General features: G+C 37.2%; 1 protein-coding gene across 3 annotated transcripts in view; it reads right to left on the bottom strand.

The window, feature by feature from the left end:
- The window catches only part of KLHL2 (kelch like family member 2), a 105,426-nt gene that overhangs the window by 12,831 nt on the left and 75,897 nt on the right, over nt 1-16,698 (bottom strand). For all 3 annotated transcript variants that reach the window (XM_032863676.1, XM_032863685.1, XM_032863694.1), the window contains 3 exons: nt 13,947-14,063; nt 12,574-12,723; nt 261-378 (listed from right to left, as the gene is read on the bottom strand). In XM_032863676.1, the coding sequence (XP_032719567.1) occupies nt 261-378; nt 12,574-12,723; nt 13,947-14,063 (385 nt within the window). The remainder of the gene's footprint in view (nt 1-260; nt 379-12,573; nt 12,724-13,946; nt 14,064-16,698) is intronic.

Genomic DNA, 16,698 nt, shown 5'->3' with positions numbered 1-16,698 from the left:
TTTCTCAACATCTGAGTAAAGGTAACCAGGAAAATATCCAGCAAATTACTAGCTATGCCATCTTCTACTAGAGAATCAGAAAGGTATGCAAAGATGAAGACTAAGTGGCTCTCCCCAACAATGTCTTGGGGCATTCATGACATATCTACTTTAATCAAAGCTTTTCTAGTAAAGAGTCTTCTAATTAATAAAATAAGACCTGAGAGTGAAGCTCCCAATGACCCAACAGCAGATAAATGACCACAATGCATCATGCTTACCTGCCCTACATCTCCTGGAAGGTAATTCTGCTACTTGGTGCCATCGCTCTTCTTTAAAGTCATAGCATTCCACACTTCGGATAGCCTTTGGTGCTTGGCCCCCAACTACCACCATCAACTGGAAGGGCAGAAATGTAAGCACTTGAATAAGCAACTATTGCATATGGAGGGATTTAAAATGTCTTACAAAGACACCGATGTGGAGAGTGTTAGGATGAAAATGGTAGGGTGAGCTGGGGAAAAACAACCACCTAATCAACACTTAATAAACATCAACAAAGGGGGCACATGTTAGAACTACAATTCTATTATCTAGCACATTTAGTCAAAAATAAGGATTTCAGAAACTAGACTAAGTTTCTGATCCTTCAAGCAAAAGCAGTATTAAAGCCAAAAAACAGCAGGCACTCAGCACTGGCAAGGCTGCGATAGGTCATAGGGCTTGCTATAAACTAGACCCTGGCTTTGTAATGACCAGGGATTAGGTCTCCACAATTCAGGAGAACAGACAGAAGTGAAATCTATGTTAGTAGGTAGGTGAAATGAAAATGGCAGTAAGGTATTAAAAGAAACATGAAAAAAGGAAAATAAAAAAACTATTGAAAAGGGGGGAGTAACTGGAGTTCACAAGAGAGCATACATTCCTAGATCTCAAGTAGAGACCTCCTTTGATGCCACACAAATAAATCAATCTAAAGGACAGATAATGGAGATACCCGGAATCATAATGAATGAATGTACAATAGGCTAGTGTTAAGAATAAACAAGGTCTACAATTTTCTTCAGTTCAATCCAACTATTTACTAAGTGCCTATCATCTATATTTGTCCAGAACTGTGCTAGGTATCATACACATAAGAAATACAAGACAGTCTCTACCTCCCAAGAGCTTACAGATCTCACTAAGGAGACAAGACCCATGAAGTAATTCAAGAACGATATACAATTATGCATGACCAAAAAGGTATATGATTAGTATAGACATGAATCGCTAATGCTGATCAGAAAATGGAATGTTGCCATAATTCAGTGAAAGCTTCCTGGAGGGGGTGAAACCTTGAGAGACAGATGGAATTTAGCTGTCACTGGGTTTGTCTTTTACCGAGTACGAAGGGGCAATCTTTGGCAACACTGAAAACACAGCTATCAAATTGGAAGAACATAAAAGTTAATGATATCACGCATGGAAAACTTTAAAGAATGGCAAGAACCTCAGGGGAAAGATGATGATGATAGGAGGAAACAGATGTTCAAAGGAAATAAAAAGTCAAAACAAAAGGAGATGGAATCACTCATACATACAAAAAGGGGAGGTTTGCTTAGCAAAGCAATGACCTACCTGTACTTAGAACTAGAGAAAGATGGGTATGGTGAAAACATGATTCCTGAATCAGAGTAAATCCCAAGTTTCCAAAAAGAAGACTCTTTTAGTAATTTATTAACTAGAGAGTAGAAGAAATTTTAAAGGTCTTAAAAAAGAAGACTGTGCATAGACCAATAACATGATTTTTTTCAGATATGTCACTCTTCTAATGTTGATGCAAATAAGGAAGAATTAAGAAAATCTGCAATACTCTCCCTGCTTTCACCCAAGCGGAAAAAAGGGGAGGGGGAGAAGAAAGGCAGGTTGTAAAACCATAGAGGTAGGACAGACAGAAAGATCAACCCCATATCCAGCTATTTATGTAAGATCGATCAGCATTTAAACTTCTAAACACTGCCTAGCAGTTAGGCAATAGTTAACAAAGGCTTGGTTAACATCTCTGAAGATCACTTTTACAGAACAAATCTCTGAAGGCAATACTTTTCAAAAACTCCTTGAGGGGCGCCTGGGTGGCTCAGAGGGTTAAAGCCTCTGCCTTTGGCTCAGGTCATGATCTCAGGGTCCTGGGATCGAGCCCCGCATCAGGCTCTCGGCTCAGCAGGGAGCCTGCTTCCCCCGCCCCCTGCCTACTTGTGATCTCTGTCAGTCAAATAAATAAATAAAATCTTAAAAAAAAAAAATCCTTGAGAAAAAATACTGATTTGTTAGATTTCATGATTCTCAAACTTCGAATCTCACACTTTCCATGCAGTGGTTCTCTTCTGCACATCACAATGAGGACAGAAGGGAAAACGCACTAATGAATACAGAGAATGACAGTATTATCTGTCCTGCACTCACCCAAGAACAGTAGAATCAGGTGAGGATTTGGGACTCCCAGGAATCAGAGAGAAGAGGGACAAAGAATGGATAATGGGAACACAAGAGAGCAGGGATATTTGTATGAGACCAAGAGACTGCACTAAAAACCACTGTGCTACTAACCGTCAAAACAAGTGATCATGACTTTGACACCACAGTTATTTGTAAAAGGCATCTGATCTGTTTTGAGAAACACCAAACTAATTATGCTACTATAAGGGAATAGAAAACTGGAAAAGTTCAATGTGACATGTTTAAGGAAGGCAAGAGGTAGGGAGTTAAACAAACCCAAGCGACCATCCTAAAATGCACATTAAACTTTGTTTTTTTCATTTTCTTCACCTACTAAATATTAGGTAGAAAATGCCTCCCGAAAAATCAAGTTTCATAATTTTCCATTTGGAAATCTCAACAGATATCCTGTGTAAAATGAATACATACACAGAAATAATATGATAACATTTCTAAAAATACAGACTCCAAAGTGAAAAGGCAACAAAGTACAGGAGCAAACATAGTTTCTCACTATGATGTCCGAATCCAAGAGTGCCTTACACACTCCCAATATTGTTTACTGAAAATGCAAAACTAATGTATGAGAGATAAAAAGAATCATTCATGAAAATCTGTATGATTCCACAAAATCAGAGCCTAATATAAAAAGTACTAAGTCACTGTCATGGAAGAAATATTACTGAATATTGCAAAAGTTTCCTTAGCACTACTACCACATTTTGTCTGATTTGACTTATCAATACCATGATAAAATGCATCATTATTATAAAATATGTAAGCATGAGAAATAACCTTTGCATTATTCTTACCTACCTATTTAGAATTAATCTTGAATATAACCACTCTAAAATGGCAAACAGTGTTGGTGAAAGAGCATCCAATACAAGTATCTTTTCAAAAATATGTGTAAATAAATTTTTTTAAATTTTTTAATTAAAAAATAAATAAAATTGTTTTTATTAACATATAATGTACTATTTGCCCCAGGGGTACAGATCTGTGAATTATCAGGCTTACACACTTCACAGCACTCACCATAGCACATACCTTCCCCAATGTCCATAACCCAACCACCCTCTCCCTACACTCTCACTCTCAGCAACCCTCAGTTTGTTTTGTGAGATTGAGAGTCTCTTATGGTTTGTCTCCCTCCTAATCCCATCTTGTTTCATTTTTTCCTTCCCTACCCCCAAAAGCCCCACTCTGCCTCTCAAATTCCTCATATCAAAGAGATTCATATGATAATTGTCTTTCTCTGATTGACTTATTTCGCTCAGCATAATACCCTCCAGTTCCATCCACATCATTGCAAATGGCAAGATTTCATTTCTTTTGATGGCTGCATAGTATTCCATTGAATATATATATACCACTTCTTCTTTATCCATTCATCTGTTGATGGACATCTAGTTTCATTCCATAGTTCGGCTATTGTGGACATTGCTGCTATAAACATTCGGGTGCACATGCCCCTTCAGATCACTACATTTGTATCTTTAGGGTAAATACCCAGTAGTGTGATTGCTGGGTCATAGGGTAGCTCTATTTTCAACTTTTTGAGGAATCACAACACTGTTTTCCAGAGTGGTGGACAAGCTTGCATTCCCACCAACAGTGTAGGAGAGTTCCCCTTTCTCTGCATCCTCTCCAACATCAGTCGCTTCCTGACTTGTTAATTTTAGCCATTTTTACTGGTGTGAGGTGGTTTCATCTCATTGTGGTTTTGATTTGTATTTCCCTGATGCTGAGTGATGTGGAGCACTTTTTCATTTGTCTGTTGGCCATCTGGCTGTCTTCTTTGCAGAAATGTATGTACATATCTTTTGCCCATTTCTTCATTGGATTATTTGGCCTTTGGGTGTTGAATTTGATAAGTTCTTTATAGATTTTCGACACTAGCCCTTTATCTGATATGTCATTTGCGAATATCTTCTCCCATTCTGTCAGCTACTTTTGGTTTTGTTAAATGTTTCCTTTGCTGTGCAAAAGCTTTTGATCTGGATGAAGTCCCAATAGTTCATTTTTGCCCTTGCTTCCCTTGCCTTTGGCAATGTTTATAGGAAGAAGTTGCTGAAACTGAGGTCGAAGAGGTTGTTGCCTGTGTTCTCCTCAAGAATTTTGATGGATTCCTGTCTCACTCCTGTTTTCATTCATTTTGAGTCTATTTTTGTGTGTGGTGCAAGAAAATGGTCCAGTTTCATTCTTCTGTAGGTGGCTGTCCAGTTTTCCCAAAACCATTTGTTGAAGAGACTGTCTTTTTTTCCATTGGACATTCTTTCATGCTTTGTCAAAGATTAGTTGACCATAGAGTTGAGGGTCCATTTCTGGGCTCTCTATTCTGTTCCATTGATCTAGGTGTCTGTTTTTGTGCCAGTACCATACTGTCTTGATGATTACAGCTTTGTAATAGAGCTTCAAGTCTGGAATTGTGATGCCACCAACTCTGGCTTTCTTTTTCAACATTCCTCTGGCTATTCAGGGTCTTTTCTGGTTCCATATAAATTTTAGGATTATTTGTTCCATGTCTGTGAAAAAAATTGATGGTATTTTGATAGGGATTGCATTAAATGTGTAGATTGCTGAAGGAAGCACAGACATTTTCACAATATTTATTCTTCCAATCCATAAGAATGGAATGTTTTTCCATTTCTTTGTGTCTTCCTCACTCTCTTTCATGAGTACTTTATGTTTTTCTGAGTACAGATTCTTTGCCTCTTTGGTTAGCTTTATTCCTAGGTATCTTATGGTTTTGGGTGCAACTGTAAATGGGATCAACTCCTTAATTTCTCTTTCTTCTGTCTTGCTGTCTGTGTATAGAAATGCAACTGATTTCTGTACATTGATTTTATATCCCGACACTTTACTCAATTCCTGTATGAGTTCTAGCAGTTTTGGAGTGGAGTCTTTTGGATTTTCCACATAAAGTATCATATCATCCGCAAAGAGTGAGAGTTTGAGTTCTTCTTTGTCAATTCAGATGCCTTTTTGTTGTTGTTGTCTGACTACTGAGGCTAGAACTTCTAGTACTATGCTGAATAACAGTGGTGATAGTGGACACATCCCTGCTCTGTTCCTGACCTTAGGGTAAAAGCTCTCAGTTTTTTCCCATTGAGAATGATATTCACTGTGGGTTTTTCATAGATAGCTTTGATGATATTGAGGTATGTACCCTCTATCCCTACACTTTGAAGAGTTTTGATCAAGAAAGGATGCTGTATTTTGTCAAATGCTTTTTCAGTGTCTATTGAGAGTATCGTATGGTTCCTGTTCTTTCTTTTATTAATGTGTTGTATCACATTGATTGATTTGTGGATGTTGAACCAAACTTGTAGCCCAGGAATAAATCCTACTTGGTGAATAATCCTTTTAGTGTACTGTTGGATCTTATTGGCTAGTATTTTGGTGAGAATTTTTGCATCCGTGTTCATCAAAGATATTGGTCTGAAATTCTCCTTTTTGATGGAGACTTCATCTGGTTTTGGGATCAAGGTAATGCTGGCCTTATAATGAGTTTGGAAGTTTTCCTTCCATTTCTATTTTTTGGTACAGTTTCAGGAGAATAGGTATTAATTCTTCTTTAAATGTTTGGCAGAAATCCCCTGGGAAGCCGTCTGGCCTTGGGCTCTTGATGTTGGGAGATTTTTGATGACTGTTTCAATCTCCTTACTGGTTATGGGTCTGTTCAGGTTTTCTATTTCTTCCTGGTTCAGTTTTGGTAGTTTATATGTCTCCAGGAATGCATCCATTTCTTCCAGATTGTCAAATCTGCTGGCGTATAGTTGCTCATATGTTCTGTAATTGTTTGTATTTCTTTGGTGTTGGTTGTGATCGCTCCTCTTTCATTCATGATTGTATTTATTTTGGTCCTTTCTCTTTTCTTTTTTATAAGTCTGACCAGGGTTTATCAATCTTATTAATTCTTTCAACGAACCAGCTCCTACTTTTTCATTTATTTGGTCTACTCTTCTTTTGGTTTCTATTTTGTTGATTTCTGCTCTGATCTTTATTATTTCTCTTCTCCTGCTGGATTTAGGCTTTCTTTACTGTTCTTCCTCCAGCTTCTCTAGGTGTAGGGTTAGGTTGTGTACTTTAGACCATTCTTGTTTCTTGACAAAGGTTTTCATCGCTATATACTTTCCTCTCAGGACCGCCTTTGCTATGCCCCAAAGATTTTGAACAGTTGTCTGTTCATTTTCATTTGTTTCCACGAATTTTTTCAATTCTTCTTTAATTTCCTGGTTGACCCATTCATTCTTTAGTAGGATGTTCTTTAACCTCCATGTATTTAAGTTCTTTCCAACTTTCCTCTTGTGACTGAGTTCTAGCTTCAGAGCATTGTGGTCTGAAAATATGCAGGGAATGATCCCAGTCTTTTGGTACCGGTTGAGACCTGATTTGTGACCCAGGATGTGATCTATTCTGGAGAATGTTCCATGTGCACTATAGAAGAATGTGTATTCTGCTGCTTTGGAATAGAATGTTCTGAATATATCTGTGATGTCCATCTGGTCCAGCGTGTCATTTAAAGCCCTTATTTCCTTGTTGATCTTTTGCTTAGATGATCTGTTCATTTCGGGGGGGGGTTAAAGTCCCATACTATTATTGTATTATTGTCAATGTGTTTCTTTGATTTTGTTATTAATTTGTTTATATAGTTGGCTGCTCCCATGTTAGGAGCATAAATATTTACAACTGTTAGATCTTCTTGTTGGACAGACCCTTTAAGTAAAATATAGTGTCCTTCCTTGTCTCTTATTACAGACTTTGGCTTAAAATCTTATTTATCTGATATAAAGATTGCCACCCCAGCTTTCTTCTGATGTCCATTAGCATGGTATATTGTTTTCCTCACTTTAAATCTGGAGGTGTCTTTGGGTCTAAAATGAGTTTCTTGTAGACAGCATATCAATCGGTCTTGTTTTTTTACCGTGTCTTTTGACTGGGGCATTTAGCCCATTTACATTCAGGTTAACTACTGAAAGAGATTAATTTAGTGCCATTGTATTGCCTGTAAGGTGACTGTTACTATATATTGTTTCTGTTCCTTTCTGGTCTACTATTTTTAGGCTCTCTCTTTGCTTAGAGGACCCCTTTCAATATTTCCTGTAGGGCTGGTTGATGTTTGCAAATTCTTTTAACTTTTGTTTGTCCTGGAAGATTTTTTTCTCTCCTATTTTCAATGATAGCCTGCTGGATATAGTATTCTTGGCTGTATATTTTTCTCATTTACTGCTCTGAATATATCATGCCAGTTCTTTCTGGCCTGCCAGGTCTCTGTGGATAAGTCTGCTGCCAATCTAATATTTCTACCATTGTATGTTACAGACTTCTTGTCCCCAGCTGCTTTAACAATTTTCTCTTTGTCACTAAGACTTACAAGTTTTACTATTAGATGGTGAGGTGTGGACCTATTTTTACTGATTTTGAGTGGGGTTCCTGTGCCTCCTGGATTTTGATGCTTGTTCCCTTTGCCATATTAGGGAAATTCTTTACTATAATTTGCTGCAATATACCTTCTGCCCCTCTTTCTCTTCCTTCTTCTTTTGGGATCCCAATTATTCTAATGTTGTTTCATCTTATGGTATCACTTATCTCTCAAATTCTCCCCGCATGGTCAAGTAGTTGTTTCTCTTTTGCTCAGCTTCTTTATTCTCCATCATTTGGTCTTCTATATCACCAATTCTCTCTTCTGCCTCATTTATCCTAGCAGTAAGAGTTTCCATTTTTTATTGCACCTCATTATTAGCTTTTTTTATTTCAACTTGGTTAGATTTTAGTTCTTTTATTTCTCCAGAAAGGGATTTTATTTCTCCAGAAAGGGATTTTATTTCTCCAGAAAGGGATTCACTAATATCTTCCATGCCTTTTTCAAGCCCAGCTGGCACACTGATAATCATCATTCTGAACTCTAGTTCTGACATATTACCAATGTCTGTATTGATTAGGTTCCTAGCTGACAGTACTACCTCTTGTTCTTTTTTTTTGTGGTGAGTTTTTCCACCTTGTCATTTTATCCAGATAAGAGTATATGAATGAGATAGTAAAATACTAAAAGGGTGGCAAGGACCCCAGAAAAATATACACTAACCAAATCAGAAGAGACCCAAAACCAGAGGGGAGAAATAAGGGGAAAAAAATACAAAATTAACAAAATTTATATATTGGACTAGTGACTAGAACAGAGCCACCCACTTGATCTTGGATGTATTCTGGTGTCTTAGAAGAAACCAGCTCCCAAAATTTTAAGGAAAGGAAGACTTATATATATCCAAAAATAAGGCTAAACACAATAATGGGATGGAATATGACTGTAAAGATGAAAATTACAAAGTACTGCATGGAGCACTGGATATGGTGCATAAACAAGGAATTCTGGAACACTGAAAAGAAATAAAAAATATATATATGCATATATATATATATATATATATATGTAAAAAAATCATAAAAAAAGATTCTAAAAAAGGAATTGTTAAGTTGGCTGGGAAAAGGAAAAAAAAATGGGAAGAGAATGTGAGCAGGCTGGAGACTAGAACAAAGCCATGTGCTAGATTTAGGGTACATTTTGATCTACTAGAAGAACTTGTATCCCAAAATTTTAAAGAACAAAAGCCTATATGTACACAAAAAATAAGGTTAAATACAATGAAGGAATAAAATATGACTATAACAATGAAAATTTTAAAAGTTTTTTTAAAAAGTTATTATTAAAATAAAAGAGTTAAAATACCTCAAAAGAGGAAAAAGGAAAAGTTAAAAAAACAGAATAAGAAAAAAATAAAATAAAAAAAAATTAACTTTACAAGACTAAAGGATCATGGGGATAAAGCCATGAATTCTATGTGTTGCTTTCCCCTAGCTCTGGAGGGGAGTTCTCCAGAATTCCTCAGTTCTTGTTGGTCAGTGAACTTGATCTTGGCTGGATGTTCTTGCTGATCTTCTGTGGGGGGAACTGTTGCAGTGATCCTCAAATGTCTCTGCCCAAGGCAGAATTTCACTGCCCTTCCCAGGGGCCAGGCTAAGTAAACTGCTTTGGTTCACTCTCAGTAGCTTTTGTTCCCTGAACACTTCCTGTAGAGATTTGGAGGTTGGGAATAGAAATGGCGGCCTCCCAATCTCCAGCCCTGTAGGAGTGGAGAGCTCAGGGCCCCACTCCTCAGTGTGCCCTCAGAGAAAAGAAGTCAATCACTCCTGTCTCCCTGGTCTCTAGCCACGTTCTGTGCTCACCCAGCCTGTGACTGAGCCCTTCTATCTCTGGTGCATGGTCCCATTTGGAATTTCCAAACCCAGCAGATTCCTGCCTCATGCTCCCGCACCGCTCCTCCCAGAAGAGGAAGGTGGGGTCCCTGCTCAAAGAGCAGTGGCCCAACTGTGCCCTGGATCATAGTGTAAGGTTGACCTTGAGCTGAGAGCTCACTCCTCTGTTATGTCTCTGTAGTCGGCTTTCCCACTCCAATACCTGGCAGCTCTGACACACTCAGACAGCCCTGGTCTTTATGTGACCCCATGAATCCTGAGACCACACTGTCCCCGTGAGAGCTCCACTGCCACTTAGTGTCTGGAGCAATGTCCCTCAGTGGAGAAGACTTCTAAAAGTTCCGATTTTGTGCTCCACTGCTCCACCGCTTGCCAGGAGCTAGCCCCTTTCCCGTGGACTATCTTCCCAACTCTTTGGATTCACTTCTCTGCACATCCTACCTTCCAGAAAGTGGTCGATTTTTTGTTCCTAGAATTACAGCTATTCCTCTCTTCTATCTCCTGTTGAGTTTGTAGGGGTTCAGAATGGTTTGATAACTATCTAACTGAACTCCTGGGACCTAATGATATTTCAGTCTCCTACTCCTCTGACATCTTGCTCAAGAAGAGCCTAGATAAATTTATGCAAAGTCTAGGCAACAGTGGAGCATACTGCCATCTGCCATGTCTGCTGCCCCCCGCCCTCAGCCACCTGAAACAGCAGAATGAATAAGAACCTTGATGGATAGTATAAAAGGTAAAGAACTGAGAAATCACAAGTATTAAGAGAGTTGGAAGGGCCACTCCAAAGCCACAACCAAAAAAGCCCAGAAACAATGTAACTGAACAGATGATCACAACTCTACAAAAGAGAAAATAAAATACTTGATGGGATTTTACCAAGAACACTTCAGAAAGTTTCCAAAAGTGACATGTTCATTCCAGAAATTGGAAGAGAGTTAGTTTTCACTCTAAAGGTCACTGCAGAATAGTTAAAGACAGCAAAGCTAAAGATGCCAGAAGAAGAGAACTTTTACAAATATGGAATATTTTAAAAAGTATTAAAATAAAACAAAGCTGCTCAGAAGAATGCTGAAAAAACTAGCATAAAAAGAAATGATAATTTAAATGGGCTAGGACTATGAACACTTTTTATAATTTTTTTTTTAAGAACAAAAACTGACACCAAATAATATGGACAAATATGAAGTGATGTAGACTTATAAAGATGGCTATTTATAAAAGCAGGTAAAAGGGTACTTGGAAAATGTAAACATTTATAAAATCAGCAGACCCGGATGGCATGCATACTAAAGTGTTAAGGGAACTAGCTAATGTACTTACTGAGCCACTTACAATTATTTTTGAAAAATCTTGGAGAACTGAGGAGAGATCAGAAAATTTAAAAACGGCAAATACCAATTTTCAAAACAGGGTAGGAAGTGAATGCCTTGTAAATACCTTTTAAGTGACAATAACTCTGAGCAAAAATTTAGAGTATTTTGAGAAAAGCTTCCGAACCTCTAGGAGACAACAAAAAGTAACACGCAGAGGGACGTTTAAAAAAAAAAAAAGTCATGCCAAATTTGAATCTATCTGATCCTGAATCTCACTGGATGTTACAGGCCAAATTACTTATTTTTGGCTTAGATAATAAACATAATCCTACGGACTGAAATTTTCTGCAAATGGACCTTGTCAGTGAGTGGGTATTTCTAGCAAGGTGTCACCAGGAAGAGCAGTGAGGTCCATTCTAAATTAAAATATTTATTAATGATCTAGAAGAAGGAGTAAATAGCACACTCGCAAAATACAGTTAGTTCTAAATTGAGAACTGGTATTAACAGTGGGCAGAACAGAAAAACAATGCCAACACAGATTTGAAGAAATTAAAAATGTACACTCCAAAAATAAAACTTGAAAAGAACACTAAGAGCATTAAGTGAAAGAATTTAAAAGACATAATTTAATGGAAAGGATAGAGTGGTAACTAAAGATGATGTAAGAAAACAATGGGTAACAGACTAACTCTTATTTCTTAATCTATCATTGCCCCACACTCATATAAGAGCTAAAAATAAATACATAAATAAAAGCATTATATTATGGATCATTCTGATTAGACCATACAAAATGATGCATAAAGTGCTGGTTTTCTAGTACTGTGAAGATGGAAAAAGGGCATAAGAAATTGTAAACAGAGACAGAAATGTGGGGTTATTCTGTCAGGAAAATTAAATCAGTAAAACATAAATGGCTTCAACTAAAAAGATAAAGGTAGAATATGAACTCTCACACAAGGGAAAGGTGAACACTGGTGATCTGGGACAACAGAGGGGAGACCTACACTGAAATGACTACAGATGATGTGTGAGTGAACCATCAGACAGCATACAACAGGGAGAGGAAGGAAACGAACTGAACAAGCTGCTCATCAGCCTTAACCCTAGTATGTAATTCTGTGAAACTGCTCAGTTTTCAGTTATTACCTAAACAGCTTACAGACAAATTACAGACAAAAAAAAAAAATTACAAATTACAGACAAAAAAAAAAAATTCAGTTATTACCTAAATAGCTTACAGACAAATCTTTCTACCTTCTCTGATTTTCCTTTCTACTGTAACTAAAGCTAATAAAACTCAGAAGAGACAAAAATCAGTTGCTTTCTGTTCCAGAACAGTGACATCATGTGGTTTATAAAGATTAAATGAACCAAACAATCCCCACCCTCCACACACAAACCCAACAGAGAAGCTGAATTATAGACACTACAATGAATTCTCAGGCATGTGGAAATTCAGATGAATAAAAACATTAACAGCCTCACTATGGGCCCTTCAGGTGAAGTAGTAACAAGTGCGAACAATAGATCCTACTTTGGGAAGGTTCATGGGTGTCCTCAGTCGGGTCCGGACACTCTTCATTAATATACGCTGCTCTGTTGGCAGCAAATGATACTTCATAGCCTCAATGAGGTAATCTTTGCAAGCACTGCTATTCTTGACCAATGCTTCCTCTTCAACCCTCTGTAAGAAAAAATAAGACATATCCCATGATGGGGACAACTATTTCATGATAAAACTGGCAAAAAAATAGAAATAAAGAAGAGGCAAAAAAAGGAATAACTATCCTCTCTGGTTCAGTCTTTTCCTTACAATGAAAATCACTAAGAGAAAAATAAATGAAGCCAAAAAATGCTCAATATCTGGTCTGCAGAGAAAAACACATGTAAGTAATAAAGAAAAGAATGGCAATCAAAATTAAATACCTCGACATCAGCTCTAGAATAATCTTTAGGTAATACTATATCCATCTATATCTCTTTTTCTTTTTCTGTGTATATTCACCTATTATCTTTAAACATCAAGCCAAAGAGTAAGAAAAACATTTAGATAATGAGTTCTTCAGGTGGAGTAGGCAATACTAATAAAGACACTTTTCAAACACAAAAAGGCAAATAAAATATCCAAGAGAATGATTCAAATTACCTATAACAACATGCCTACACTACAAACAAATCTTGTCCCTGCTATTCCTGACCTCACATGCAGAACAGATTTTTCTGTTCATTTTCTTAACAGTAGACTGTCAATGACTATGCAGATCACAAAAAATAATGAGGCTTCAAGAAATCCTAAAATGCTCCAACTGAATCTCTTAATAAAGAACGTTTCCTTAAATAGTTTCAATTATAAAAATGTTGAAATGTTCAGAGCAGGATGCTAATAATAAAATTCTCATAGACTACTAAAATCCATTTATTTCTACTTATTTCAAATAACCTGGGTTTCCTCAGATTAGCAATAAAGACCAAAACCAAATACGTGCCACTGTAAAACTATGATGTAGAATTAAATAGTATTTGGGTCAAATGTCAAAATTCCATTTCTGCAGGGCCATCAGAAGCAGCTCAAAAGGAAAGCAAAGAAGATACAGAGCAGGGACACAGAGACACAGGTGCATTTATTTATGTGTAAATGACCATCAATACTGCCTGGATAAGCTCTAGTATTTGCTTGCCCACATCAAAAATTGGGGGAAGCAAATTTCCAAAAACGGGAGTGGCCAAAGAGGAACAGCTGCCAAGGACTGCAGGTGCCTTTACTGTCCTCTGTCCTGTGCCCTGTGGATCTGTATTCTACATGCCTTACCACTGTGTAACAGGCATCTACACACTGTCAGCCCAGGGACACAGTGCCACCCGTGACAAAGTGCCATGTGTATTCATGTGTTTTGCATATGCTTTTACCTGAACTAAATATTCCCGAGGAAGCAAAGGTAACCGCACATGTTCCATCAGCCGAGCCATAAATTCTTGCCTTACATCTTTGTCATGGTTTACCCAAGCTATTACTGCTTCAAATACCTTGCAGAAAATAAGGGGAAAAGAAAAATAAGTAATGAGTTATGGACCAAGGTATGTGAATGAAGTATGATGAGATTACATTTTATTCAGTTCCTGCTAAGACATCCAAGTTTAACACATAGCTCAAATTTTTCAAAATCTTGACCTGTGCTGTACTAAAAAAGTTATTCAGTCTATTTCTTCCTTTTAATTTGGTATTTAGTAATTACTTTACTTTTTTCCAGTTTCACTGAATTATAATTGACAGATAACACTGTGTAAGTTTAAGATGTTCATCTGATATATTTATACATTGCAAAATGATGACCATCATAGCCTTAGCTAATACATTCATCATGTCACATAATTACCACTTCTTTTTTGTGGTGAGAACATTTAAGATCTACTCTCTTAGCCACTTTCAAGTATATAATAGTTTTGTTAACTATAATCACCATACTATACATTCCCGAGAACCTACTCATCTTACAACCAGAAGTTTGTACCCTTTCACCAACATCTCATTTCTCCCACCCCCAACCCCACATAACCACCACTGCACTTTGTTTCTATGAGTTCAGTTTATTTAGATTCCACATATAAGTGATATATAGCATTTGTCTTTTTTTCTGACTTCTTTCACTTAGCAAATGCCCTCAAGGTCCACACATGTTGTCACAAATGGCAGTTATTTCCTTTCTCGTGACTGAATAATATTCCAGTGTGTGTCTGTGTGTGTGCGTGTGCACGCGTGTGTGTGTGTGAAAGAGATATCTTCTTTATCCATTTATCCACTGATGGACACTAGGTTGTTTCTATATTTTGGTTCTTGTGAATAATGCTGCAATAAACCAATGCACATGGGAGTGCAGATGTCTCTTCAAGATTCTGTTTTCATTTCCTTCGGATATAGGCAGAAGTGGAATTGATGGATGATATAGTAGTTCTACTTTTAATTGAGTAAGTATCTTTAGTACTTTTACATATTAAGTATTTTTCATTTGGTATTTGCGAAGAATTTCACCAAATACATTATCTAATATTCTTGAACTTAAATGGTTGCTATGGTAAATCTGATGATACACAATCTAATTCACTGTTGATAACCTTCCTAATTTGAATTTGGTTCTACTTACCTAGATTTAAATCTCAAGTCTCTTTGGAATAGAGCACCCAAAATAATAAAACTAAGTGATTCTGTGGAATGAAAATCACATGCCCTTATAAACCACTATTTTGGGGGCTTTTTCTTTAGGTTTACAGATAAATGTTAATGGTACACTTCTAAATCAAGGGTGTGCAGAATAGATGAACACAACTTTTCTCACAATGGAATGTATTAAAATCTAATATTTTTGAATTTTCTTAAAAAAAGAAATAACAAGGTATTACAACTTAACAACATGTACCTATGAGAAAGCTAATAGACTAATATGAAGCCCATATCTGGATATATAATTTCCCTCCAGGCCGATGAATATATAACCCAGTAATTTTTAAAGGCTTGTAGAAAATGCCTGATGATAGGTAAGTGGATTATTGGAAACAAAAAAAACTTCTGTTGATACAGAAATAGAGCAAGAAACTAAAAATGACTTACAATATAATTAACATGGCTCTTTAATTCATTTGGTCAGCAAGTACTTACCAAGTACCTCTAGGTATTGGGTGCTAGAAATAAAAAGAATCTTGTCAATTCTATCTACTATTTCTCAGCTCTGCTCACTCTCCTCCACCTGTTTCAACCATCCTACATCAGATCCTATTGCTCAATGGTATGACTTCAACATCCTCCTATCTGACCCTCACCCTACTTTTGGTCCATTTAGCACACCACCTCTGTGACGGCTGGTCTCCAAAATAGTCCCCTAATAAACCACATCTCTGAGTATCCACACCTTATGAAACCTGCCACGGAGAATCTAAGTTGGCCCTGTATAACAAAAAAGAAAGAAAGAAAGAAAGAAAGAAAGAAAGAAAGAAAGAAAGAAAGCAAGCAAGCAAGCAAGCAGTGCTGAGTGATTTCTAAAGCTTTTCAGTTTTCACTCGGGTCTCTTGAAATGCTCATTCGGGAGGAGACAGATGTCATGCAAGAAGACTCATTACTTGAGATTACCACGTGACAAGGAACCCAAACTAGCCACACAGAGGGAGTGCAAGGAGAGGCCTGGGGGAAGAGCACAGAGGTGGAAGGAGAAACCAACCAAACTCTAGCCCAGAAGCCAGACAAGTGAATGAAGGAGCCACTGTGGAAATTCTGGAGATATAAAATACCACGTGCAAACGGAATGAAGCTCCAGGATGGCTCATCTGGTATCATGATGGTATCTCCAGACATTCAGGCCAAGCCAGCAGAAGCCCCAGATACTACTGAGCAGAGATAAGCTGTCCCAAAATGCCCTGAATGAATTCTGCCCACAGAATTTTGAGTATAATAAAATGGTTATTGTTATGCAGCAGGAGAAATTCAGAACAGCTTTCATGACATTTCTATCATGTAGGTTTTATCATGATTTTATTCTCCTACCGCTTAAAACCCTTTAAAGGTTCTCCATCACTAGGATGAAGTCAAGGTTCTTTAATACGGCTGAGAAGATATTTTATGTCATCTTCCCATCTTATCTCGTACCACTCTGCCAAACATATTCTAAACTCT

Source organism: Lontra canadensis, unplaced genomic scaffold, assembly GCF_010015895.1.
Source record: "Lontra canadensis isolate GAN:19392208 unplaced genomic scaffold, GSC_riverotter_1.0 scaffold1, whole genome shotgun sequence".
NCBI lineage: Eukaryota > Metazoa > Chordata > Mammalia > Carnivora > Mustelidae > Lontra > Lontra canadensis.
Note: the sequence above shows the minus strand (reverse complement) of the source record. Positions and strands in the feature narration are given on the sequence as shown.